This window comes from Vombatus ursinus, unplaced genomic scaffold (genome assembly GCF_900497805.2).
Source record: "Vombatus ursinus unplaced genomic scaffold, bare-nosed wombat genome assembly UNPS02014818.1, whole genome shotgun sequence".
NCBI lineage: Eukaryota > Metazoa > Chordata > Mammalia > Diprotodontia > Vombatidae > Vombatus > Vombatus ursinus.
The window spans coordinates 54,707,553-54,720,451 of NW_020954596.1; the positions used below are offsets into that span (position 1 = coordinate 54,707,553).

General features: G+C 35.3%; 1 protein-coding gene across 1 annotated transcript in view; it reads right to left on the reverse strand.

The window, feature by feature from the left end:
• Positions 1-11,322, reverse strand: part of GABRG1 (gamma-aminobutyric acid type A receptor gamma1 subunit) — a 92,790-nt gene extending 81,468 nt beyond the window's left edge. Inside the window, exon 1 of the mRNA XM_027836559.1 lies at positions 11,201-11,322. Coding sequence (XP_027692360.1) covers positions 11,201-11,322 — 122 coding nt within the window. The remainder of the gene's footprint in view (positions 1-11,200) is intronic.
• Between the last annotated feature and the right edge of the window lie 1,577 nt (positions 11,323-12,899).

A 12,899-nucleotide genomic window follows, 5' to 3' on the forward strand; every position in this document is an offset into this window, starting at 1 on the left:
TAGATAACCACTGACATCTCTTCTAAGTTTGTTTTTCTGTTGAAAGAAGAATATGATAAAAGAAACAAAGGCCCAAATAACCAGGTAAATTTTTTTCAAATCTAATGCATTTCTTTTTTTTCTTTCTCTTTTTTTTCTTTTCTTTTTTCCTTTTTTTTTTTTTTTGGTGAGGCAATTGGGGTTAAGTGACTTGCCCAGAGTCACACAGCTAGTAAGTGTTATGTGTCTGAAGCTGGATGTGAACTCAGGTCCTCCTGAGTCCAGAGCTGGTACTCTATCCACTGTGCCACCTAGCTGCCCCAAGCCTGATGCATTTAAATAATCAAATATAGTTTAAGCTTATAGATAGAACTTAAATTGGAACACATGATAATATCTGACAATTCAGCCTTAAATAACTGAGGCAGGAATGAAGCCACATGAATATAGTGGAAAATCTACTGGACTTTACACCTAAAGACATACTTTTGAGTCACAATTCCACCCCTTATTAGCTATATGACTTTTGGCAAATAACAATCTCTTTGAATCTCAGTTCCTTCATCTATTAAAAGGAAGTGAATAAACTTACACTGAATAAATCACAGAATTGTGAGAATAAATTAGTTATAAAATATAAAAGACTATAGGAATTTGAGTTATTATTAAGGTATAGCAGAAGAGAAGTGAGTTATTAATATCTATGGAAATAGATATCAGCTGATGGGGAGCATGGAATAATTTACCTACATATGTATTTAAAACCAAACAAGAGATAGAGGGCATTACGGGATGTAAAATGGATAATTTTCATTACATCAAATTAAAAAGGTTTTGCATAAACAAAACCAATGCAGTGAACATTAGAAGGAAAGCAGAAAACTGGGGGAATTTTTACAGCAAATTTGTCTGATAAAGGCCTCAATTTTAAATATATAGAGAACTGAGTTAAATTTATAAGAATACAAGTTATTCCCCAAAAGATAAATGGTCAAAGGATTCAAACAGTTTTCAGATAAATAAATCAAAGCTATCTATAATCAAATAAAAATGCTCTAAAGTGCTATTAGAGAAACACAAATTAAAGCAACACTGAAGTACCACCTCATACCTATCAGATTGGTTAATATGACAGAAAAGGAAAATGACAAATGTTGGAGGGGATTTGGGAAAATTGGGACACCACTGCACTGTTGGTGGAGTTGTGAACTTATACAACCATTCTGGAGAGATTATTTGGAAATATGTTTAAAAGACTATAAAACTATGCAAAATCTTTGACCCAGTGATATCACTACTACGTCCATATCATTAAGAGATAATAAAAGGAAAAGGATCTATATGTACAGCAGTATTTATAGCAGCTCTTTTTGTGGTGGAAAAGAACTGAACAAATTGTGGTATACGATTGCGATAGAATACTATTGTACTATAAGAAATGATGAGCAAAATGCTTTCAGAAAAACCTGGAAAGACTTATGTGAACTGATGCAAAGTGAAGTGAAAAGAACCAGGAGAACATTGTACATAGTAACAGCAATATTGTAATGATGATCAACAGAGAATGACTTAACTATTCTCTGCAATATGATGATCCAAGACAATCCCAAAGAACTCATGATAAAAACTGTTATCCACCTCCAGAGAAAGAATCAATGGAGTCTGAATGCAAATTAAGACATACTGGTTTTTTTTTTTTACTATGTTTATTCTTATTAGTTTTTTGTCTGTTTTCTTTTACAACATGACTGTTATGAAAATATGTGTTGCACAACTGCACACATATAACCAATATCAAATTGCTTTTCTTCTCAATAAGGGAGGAAGGTAAGGAAAAAAGGAGATGATTTTGAACACAAAATTAAAAAAAAAACAAATGCTAAAAATTATTTTCACGTGTATGCCAGGCCTCTGAAGTGCATTACTATCAGATAATAGCTCTAATGTTAGTAAGTCAGAGGTAGGCTGGAGAAAAGCTTTGAAACTAGATTTTTTTGGTTTGTTTTATGGGATATTAGATTTTTTAATAGAAACACATATCTACAGGGCTAAAAAAATAAAGAGAATACGAGATAATAAAGAGATGGGTTTTACAAACTGAATTAAAGTAGGACTACATTTCAGTGCATTTCAGTTGAAATGCACTTCAGTTGAAACTATGTTGGGAACACTGATATTAAAAAAAAAAAACAGGAGTGGAAAAGGGTAATTTTCCCTTTTATTTCATGAGAGAGAGAGATTGTAGTTTGCAAAATGACCTTTTACCAAGGAACTAAGTAAAATAAAACAACAACAACACCAGAACAGAGGTGGAGGAATTCATTGTGGACTGTCTTTCGATCCTATATCAATTAATGTCAAGCCATAGATAGGACTTTGAAAAAGTAATTTCAAGGGGTATCTGATGTTTTGTAATAGCCAAAGTGATACTAAGTAGAATTAGATATACATATTAGATTTTGAAAGGAAGGTTTTTCTTGTTTTGCATTGCTTTTTAATAGAAAAACATTATCTATGATACGCAGACCTGATATTTTAAAATGAAAAATGTTCAAAGAGAGATGGGGGTATCTAAAATATAGTTCTTAAAACAGATTACAAGATATTTTTATGAGAAACCAAATGACAAGGTATCTCAAGCTATTTTACCTTCATTTCTAATGCTTTCACATTTTTAAAGGACACATATAGCAGATAAATTGATAGGTCATTAACCAAGAAGACATAGAATTGAGTACACAAATAGTAAGAATGCTGTCAGGAACACACAAAATGATCAGAATGTAACTGAGGCTAAGGAAAAAAATGCTAAGGATAACCAAATGGATTTTTTAAAATCTATGTTGGAAATAAGAACCTTGAAAGTTATTGGCCTGTTGTTTGGGGGCAGATGGTATTGTGTAAAAAGATGAAAGAGGGACTTGTAGACTGTCTAATGGTCTATTTTTCTTGTAATTTCTCTTTAAGATCTGTGACAGAGCTATAAAACAGAAATTAAAGCTCATAATGGGTAAGGAGGTAGGGAAAGAGTACCCAGCTCTTTTAAATGCATTCACATCTCAAGGTCATGAAAATTACATCTTCAGGCTTGATTGTAAGAATGCGCTAATGCAGTTGCAAAAACAGCACTGATGATCTTGGAGGAATAATGGAGAAGACAAGAGAAATATGATGATGAGAAAAGGGCAGATCATGGCTCCATTTCCAAAGGTGCAAGCAGTTGGAAGGCCTGATTTTAGAAACATCATATTGGTTTTTCCTGGGCAAAATTCCAAAAGAGATAATTAAGGAGGTATTTCTGAACACTTAAAAAGGAAAACAATGATCATTATAATGCATCATGGGTTTAATAAGAATAAGTTATATGAAAATAATATAATTTCCTTTTTTCGCTAGACTAGTATATCAGTTGAATGCCATAAGCCAAATATTTCTAGGCTGCCCCAATGGATGTGGAAAGGGTTTCTCATGATGGCCCCAAGGAGTGAGTAAAGAAATATGGATTAGATGGTTGTACAGTTAAGCAGATTTATAGCTGCTTGAACAGCTTTACCCAAAGTGGTTTGATTAATGTATTGATTAACGCTCAGACCTCTGTATTGGTTTTGTCCAATGAAAATTTTAATCAGAAACTTGGGTGTTTATTATGTATTTGAACAACACAAATCTGGGAAGTATAACAAATATATTGGATGACAAATTTGGATTTTAAAATATCTCATTAGGGTGAAATTATTAAAATTAAATTTAACAGGAATAAATACAATTTCTTGCACAAGTATGGGAAGTAAAGAAAGCTTATTTATTACTATTTAACAAAACCTAGTGATTTAAGTACAATATGAAATAACAATATGCTACAAATGCTAAAGGAGCTAGGGCATTTACTAGTGAGGTCTTCATTAGTGAGAATAAGTTCACACTGTATATTTCCATTGAGCTGGATCCAGTTATCATACTTTTTATAGTTATAACTTCTGAATGGTACAAATTTGAATATATGCAACAACTTCATGGGATTCATTGTTCACACTAATTAGGATCTAGCTATATCTGATGTATTAACAGAAGCATAACATCTAGAAAAAATGAGAGTAGTGACATTTTACTCTAAGTTCAGTTCTTGGCAGAGTATTTTTTTAATGTAAAATATTCTGGAAATTGCACGTTACTATAGAAATAAAAGGAATGACTCCTTATATTCAATGTGAGACTGTGATAATTGCAAAAACAAAAAAAAACTTATATCTAATAACAGAAGACATGTAATAGATGCGAAAGTCATCATCAGATATTTAATTGTTAGCTCCTTTAAGATAGAGACTATCTTTTGTCTCTTTTTGGATCCCTAATACTTAGCACAGTGCCTGACACATAACAGATGCTTAATAAATGTTGTTGTTGTTGTTGTTTTTAATTGATTAATTGATTGATTAATTTGCAGGCTGAGTCTGGGGTCTAGTTTTCACCAGAAGTCAAAGTTAGGACCAGTGGATAGAAGTAAATTACAATTTTGAAGCTGGAAGTGACCTTTGGAGCCAGTGAAACCACCCCCCTCCCCACCTTACAACTGAGGGAACTAAAGCAGGGAGAACTTGTGACCCAGCTAGAATCTGATAAAGGATTTAAACTTGGGTCTTCCTGAATCAAAGTCTAATTCTCTATCCAATGTGCTACCTAAGATCATCACAAGCAGATTTTAGATAAATAAGGACAAATTTCATACAGAGTTATCCAACAATAGAATAGCCTGAGCTCCATACTCTATAATATCCTTTTTGGCATCAAAAAAAGGGACTCTATTATATATTTCCAGTGATATTAACTGGAGTCACCAAACTACGTGAAGAGATTTTTAACTAGAACACCCCTATCTAGTTGGGATTTGGAGCACACAAAGACAGAGGACCAAGGAGAAAGCTCTCAGAGATAAAAGATGGGACCTTAGCAAAAAATGAATAAGTAAACAAAATTGGTAGTTTTTTGTTAATGTTGATAGTCCTGTGTTTTCCCCAGTGCACTGTAATGTTGAGTGTTAAGATGATTGCCTGGGAGAGGTTAAATAGTCTACAGGAAATGCCCATGTTCACACAGTTTGTGTATATGGTGGTAAAACTTGAACCAAGATCTTTCTGACACCAAGGCTACTCTAATACTGTGGGTTGTCCTGGTATCTGTCTGACTGTTTACTCTCCTTTACTTATTCCTCACTTATGGTCAATCCCTTATTGTGAGGATATCCCAAGGTTCTATCCTGGGTCCTGTTATCACATACAATCTGTCAGTGAGCTTATCAGCTATCATGGACTGAGTTGCAATCTCTATAATGATGACTCCCAGATGTCTATTTCCAGCCTTTATTTCTCTTTTGAGCTCCTGTCATGTATCATCAACTAAATATTGCATATTTTAAACTGTATGTCCCAATGAAATCTCAAATTCAGTTCAAAAGAGATCTCATTACTTTTTTTATTATTATTATTTTCTACCCTTGTACCCTACTGTCCATGATTTGGAACATGATTTGGAACCATCCGTCTAGTTACTCAGAGATACAACCTCAGGGTCATCCTCAACTCTGCTCACTCTCTTTCACCCCACACATTCAATCAGTTGCCATGTCCAGTTGAATTTCCCTCCTCAATATTTTTTAACAGTCATTCTCTTCTCTCCATTCACATGGCCACCAATTGAGTTCAACAGAGGGAAGGCACTAGATTAAGGAGAAATGAGGAAAGGCTTCTTTCAGAAGATGCCACTTTAGCTGAGACTTGAAGAAAACCAGGGAAAGTGGGAGATGAGGATGAGAAAGGAGAGAGTACCAGACATAGAGAATACCCAGTAAAACACTGTTACATAGAGATGTTTTCATAAGTTAAAACATATATATCCTTAGAAGAAGGAATGGTCTGAACACAGCACTTAGTATTACAATATAGACATTTTATAGTGCTGGTTTGTTTTTTGTTTGTTTATTTGTTTTTGTGTTTTGCTAATAAGCTGGGAACATTTTTAAGAATATAAACTCCATTGCTTCTGCCCACTTTCCTCATATTTAGAACACAATCGCCTATGGAAGTTTCAGGCTTTTTCAGTGCTTTCTGGTTAACTATCTCTGGACATTAGGCTAAACATATCTTCAAAAATAAAGAAAAAACAAACAAACCTTTTAGACTTCCCTATAGAATATTGTCAAATTGGCTTTTAGGAATTATTGTACCTAGTTAATAATGGATTGACAAATAGGAGTTCAATCTTCAGAGCACATGCAGAAGTTTCTACATGCTACCAATCAGCATAAGCATGCTCTGATTGTTTCCTAACCATTCACTGCATGGTGTAGAAAACCCTTATTATTGGCTGCTGAAAAGGAACTAGGTTTATACCATAGCTGACTGGCTTGAGGGCTGGACTCCCACTGGCCAGCCCCCTGTCACTACAGTTTTAATCATGTTTTTTGAAAATGTGTTTATATGTTCCTATCAGCCCAGTGGTATTGATCTGGGAGTGATAAGCTGATGTTTTTAAGCACGTGATCACATGCCCAAGACATTCCATTTATCTTAGGCAGAAAATTAAATCCTGCATCTTATGTACAAAGCCTAAATATAGGGAAAACAAAAATTACTACTAATAGTAATAACAACACTGCAAACCAAAGCCCCTGCCAGTCATTGTTTTCTGATAGCAAGAACACTCTTGATGAGGTCCCTTTTATGATGTAGCATGGGACATTTTCAGTAGCTCTGGTTTAGTCTCTGATAATGGCATCTTCCTGTGGAGATTGGGATTTCTTTCCCTCATTTTAGTTCTGAAAAAAAGACTGTCCCCAAATCCCCTTTATAGACTTTAACTTTTGGCCTACTGCCTCATCCAACTCTTTTCTATGCATCTCTCTCCCCCTCCCTACCAAGTGATGAACTGTGGAAGGACTCCTGGCCCAGGCCTCTAGCCAAGCAAGACAAAAAACTGAAAGGACTGGTAGGAAATTTCACATGGGGAAATATCAGCAATTATAAATGACTGTATCATAAGAATCCCCAATAAATGTGCTTTTTGTTCACAAATCACTTCTCTCTTGTGAGGGGTCACAATCTGTTATTCCTTTTCCTTACCTTAGAGGTAGACATAGAAATAGATAACTGGACAGAAAGACAACATCCATTGAGCAGTTATTCTGTGAGTCATTGTGCTCAGTGCCAGAGATACAAATATAAGCAAGCAAGACATTCCCTACCCTCAAGGAGCTTACATTCTAATGGGATAAAAGATAATGAGTATGAGAATGTAGGAAGGTGGTTAAAGGAGGGTTGTGTCTGAATAAGGGGAATGGCAAGGAGCCTGCAAGAAGTGGCACAGAGGACCAGGCCTTGGTCAGAGAAGTGAAAAAACTTACCTATCTTATCCAGAGGATTCAGGGATAGAATCTAAAACTTCAGTGAGGTGAAGCGGGATTAGAGAACAGTGGCATAGTGGAGAGACAGAAAGGGCTATCTTTTACCATCTTCTCTGTCATTCTAATATATTCTTGCTTTGCTTAATATCTAAGGCAAATTCCTTGTACTCTACCTATAGCTCAAAATTTAAGAATGAATATTCCCCATGTATCCTCCCTGAGACTTAAAATCACTTTGACTATGTTTTAATATAATGAGAACCATTTGTTGTTATGAAAACAAGTTTTTACTTATATTATCTTTTTTGTCTCAAATACTACTTTTAGAACTGCTTATAAAGAGTTGACCACTGTTGTAACTACTGAATATGAACAACTTTAATCTATTAACTAAAGTCTACCTAATTAAATGAAAATAATTAACTACCATCTTTTTTTCCCATCTTCCTTACTTGTTTATATAATGAGCTATAGTTGTGTTCTCCACCTTATAGCTTGTTTCCTTTTTTTGCTTCTCTGGTCAGTTCTACACTAATATTTAGCTGTTTAAATTCTTAACCACATTCCTTTTCCAAAATCTGTTAAAGCATTAGCTTTCTTTCATACTTGGCAAAAATTGTTATCATTATTATTGTTGTTGTTGTTGTTGCTGGTTCTTCCCATTTGCTCTTACAGACTCAGAAGGCAGGTCTAGAAAGGCAAATTAATGATCACTGACTTGATCATCCTAAATGTGCAGTTGTTCACACAGGAAGTTCTCAGTATATGTTTACCTACTCTTTTTGTTTCTTCTTTACCTAAAGAGGCAAATCCAGTTTCTTCCGAGATTGATTTTATTCATATTATAGTATAGAAACATGTAGACTTGAATACAGAAACATGTTCATTCAATAAACAGCATTTGGCTATTTTTTCATAAAATATCATCAGTAAAGTAAATACCTTGGTTATTATCAATTCAGCTTGACAGCAACCAGAGAATATTAGTTTATTCCTTCCCCTCTCCCAATAATACTAATGATAAAATCTATTCAAATACTAAACTTGAAAACAAAAGAGCATATTTTAATATTTTCATTCTGGCTATAGGATAGCAGATATAAAATTTTCTTTCATCCACTTATATGAAGATTTAAATCCCTTCTCTCCCCCCATTTTGGACCTTTCCTTACCCTAGGGTAATGTCAAAATAAATGTTACTATGGACTGCTACAAATGAGCATGATTTTTTTTAAATAGCTACTCCAGTGTCTCCTCCATTAGCTTCTCAAAATGCTCCTCCAATGTTAAAGAACTGGCATTAACAAAAAGTTGTTGAACTCACATTAAAAATTGATAAATTGAAACTTAAAAGAAACAAATATGTTCTTCCCAAGAAATAATAGATATTTGATATAGATAGTGAAAATAGAACACAGAAAACAGTTGATTCATCTTAATTCCAACAATTAGAGGAGAAAAAAAACAGGGCAATGTTTCAGAATTCAACAATATTGTTGAATATTCAGAATATTCAGAATTCAACTCCTCCTTCTCTATCTCCTTAATGGATAGCAATAAAGGAAGCAATAGTTCTTATCAGATGCAAGGAACAATGACTTTCTAATACTTAAATACCAAAATAATTCCCTTTTAAAGTGAAATCAGTGTTAATGAATAGAACTTTGATGAGCAGGCCTGTTTGTGGATGCTTTGGGAAAGTTTCCCCAAAGCAAGACTAAGGTAAGGAGGAGGTGGTTGTGAGAAGTGCCTACATGTATGTATTTGTGTTCAGCTCTGAAGTTTGTCTACAATGACAAGGAAAACATTTAAGGAACACTGAGACTAAATCTGTCCAAGCAAAGTGAAGTGGACAGGCTATTATCCATAAAATTGGGGTCAAAAGAACTGTTATGAGGGTATAAGTATCTTTTTGGATAGAATTACATATTGAGACTGTCAACATTTTCTCAATGCACTAGTAACAGCTCCAGTCTACTTTGCCTGTCTTTACACCTAACTCCAGTGTGTTCTCTCTTTAAAGGTGCATTTATAAATTCAATTAACTAATTAGGAATTTCTCACTAGAAAAATGACTACACATGTCCACTGAGTCAATAGTTTAATTTGTTCAGTTTCACAAATCAAGTCCTTTGCCTCTAAAAAACTTGCATATGACATTGGATTCAACTGCATAAACTGTGAAGTAAAAAAAAAGATAAAGTGGCAAAGTCAGAGCAATTTTATCAGAAAAAAAAGATATTTATTTAAGGGTAAACTATACCTTTTGCCTTTCCTATGAATTAAAAGTTTTATTTGTCTGATATTATGGATAATACATTGAAAGGAAGGCCAATGTTTTTGACTACTGAGCATTCGGATTACTCTTTCAGGAAGCCATTGGGGATGATTTTTCTCCATACTTCTAATATTATTGGTACTCAATGAATAGTATCAAGTTAAATATCTGGGCTGGTATCATTGTTCTTTAATTCCTCCTAATTATCACCATAACTTATCAAACATATTTTTTTAAGTGAGCTCTAAGGGATGAGACTTTTATCTGAAAAAATGTTTAATCTATATTATTTCTGAGTTTAGGAAGCAGCATGCTTAATCTGGATAATAAATCAAATCAGAATACTTTAATAAAGATAGAGACACAAAATCATTTTGACATGTTTGATTTCTTATGAGGAAAAAAATGCAGGTGCCTTATGTGCTGTGAATGACAACAATTTGTCCTGTTAAGATGCCCAAATCATTGAACATTTCATTTTAGCAATGATGAAAGTGCAGTATGTAAAAGTATGCTTTCCATTGCAGAATGGTCATACTCATGGGTGAAATGGACCCTTATGAAAAGCCAAAATTGTATGATATAAAAAATGGTTTAAAATCTTGACAGCAAGCATTCACTTATTCACAGCTGTTATTTTTTTTTCTTAAGCCATCCAATAGAAATCTCTATTCATTTTACTGTGCTTCCAAAATGACATGAGAATTTCATTGAAAGACAAACTGTTTTCCTTGAGGGAACAGAAGAGTAGGAAGTGGCATTTATGTATGCATATATGCATATGTATGTATGTATGTGTGTATGCATATATTCTTTTCTTTATTGATGACATGCTGTAGTATACCATGAAAATTAACTAAAATCCTTTGTTTTTCAATTACAGGATGATCAGATTATTATAACATTAACTAATAATATGATCATCCTGAATGTGCTCAATGAATTGATTTGAAAAATTCCTCTTGCAACTGATTCAATAAGGCACATACAACTAGTGGCCAACCTTAAATGTTCCTTGCTTTATGCCCAAGCAGGAAATGTTTTTTCCCCCTAAAGTTTAAATAAACTAGACTAAACAAGCCCCTACAATTCCTATATCACAGACAACAGGTAAGATTAAGTTATAAGAATAACAGATATAAGAGAAAGGAGAGAAAGGAGAAAGGGAGAAGTAGGTAGAGGAGCAGTACTCAAATGAATAATAAAAGTGTAACAGGTCTCTAAAAAACTTTTATAATCAAGAATCATTAAGGACATTTTATATCAGCAATGTACATTCGGCAACTATACCAACAGACATTTATTTTCAAAAGTAATTGTTGATATATTAAAAGAAGATTGAGTAGTACTTTACTTTAAAAAGTAAAGTGATTAGGCTGAAATATAGACTAAGTCAAACTCCTAAGTAATCTGATCTAATTAAAATATACACATTTGGAAACGTGTAACACATTTGCCCATAAAATGCTCATCACTGAATCCAGAATGGTCAATCAAAGCCTTGAAAAAACGGGAAATAGGCTAAGGTTTCTCCCACTTGTACTCACCAAGTCCCCAAACGCAGAATCAGCAACAGGAGCAGGAACCTCACCCCGCCGCAGTGACTCCACAGGAATAAAGGAAAAAGAAAAGGACTTTTCCAAGAATCCATTGAATTTGTTCTTCTCATTTTGAGGGGGCTAGTTTAAATCTCCAAACAGAATACTTATTCTGCCATCTCAGCAGTACCCTGGTGAGAAAGGGAGAGTGTGAGGACGGAAAAACGCCCCCTAAACAGGTAGCATCAGATGCTTGATAGGACTGGGGCCAGCGTGGCCAATAAGATCAGCAAAATCTTGGCATAAATTAGCTTAAAAAGTGTTGGGCGAATCAGGTGCTCCGAGGGGTGGGGCTTCGTTTACTAGAAAGGGAGACGAGTCTGGAATAGATTGTGTCTTAAGGAAAAGAAAAACAAAGCCCCTTCTGGTTCAGATCTAGAGAGCCAAGTTGATTGGGGTTCAATCAATATCCCTGTCCCAGAGAAAGAGACATCCCCCTACCCTTTTTCCTCAACCTTTCCACTGGCTCAGCGTCCCCAGACAGCCCAGCTCGACTTCAGGGCTGGCTGATTTTCTTCCCCAACTCATCTTGAATTCAGAATTTCTCTTCAGGATGAAACCCATGTGATCTAGCTGGGCAGAGGAAGGCCAAGTCGGTCTTAACCTTCCCCAGGCACAACTGAATAACTAGGGCACCTGAGCGCACCATGGGATGGTTAGTATGCAACCTGTGTTGATTATCTTTTGTAGCTGTCACCCTACTGCCTATAGAGGGAGAGGACCTGCAGGCACCATCCTCCACAGGAGGATCGCAATGACACTAGGCACCAGGCATGAAAAGGTCTGAAAAAAAAAATTTAAAAAAACCTTTGAAACACAGCAGCCAAATGCCACTGCTCATCCCTTCCCTTCCACCCACCCTCTTAGCTCCTGGTCTGTTTCCCTATGCACAGACAGTAACAGTTCCGGCTCTCTCTTAGCCCCTCAAGCTTCTTTTCTTTTGCATTTTTTTTTAAACTGGGTTGGCTGATACCTAACTTCAGAGGCATAGCCTGAGTTTTGTTTGCAGTCCAACCCTGGGTTGCCATGAGAACGAGAAAGCTTTGTGGCAGCAGCTGGAACAACTGTATGGGTTCAGACTGACTGTGGTTGGTGCTAGCGTAGCGTTTACTGGCGTTCTCTCTATCCCTGTTTTTTTCTTAAATCCCCACATCCAGGCATCTCTGCACGGGCTGTGCTGACTGGCTGTCTCATTAATCATTCCACAACCACCTGGAATTGGCCCTGTCCCTGGCTGATCGCATTAACAAACTGGACTCACCGAGACTATGGAAATCAGGAGTCTCAGTGGGTGCGTGTGAGAGATAATGTGACTGTTTCCATCCCACCATCGAAGTACCCAAAACGAAGGGGGTCGGTATAACGATTAAGTTACAGATCTACATTTTCTACCAAAGTTGACCAATTTCAAATCTCAGATTTTTGCTCTTAATTGGTGCTGCATTGCTGTGTCTATGTGTGTGCGTGTATGTTTTCCTGATCATCGATCCTTCATTCAATTCAGCTCTTCTAAAATATGCTGTGTTTCTCTTTGCTACCTTTTCTTACTCTGTTCTGTGAGATATGTTAAAATATTGTCTGTGCTAAAGAGTTTAAATTAAAAAAATTCTTTCTAATAGATTCTGAGGGATATGAGTTAACTAAGACT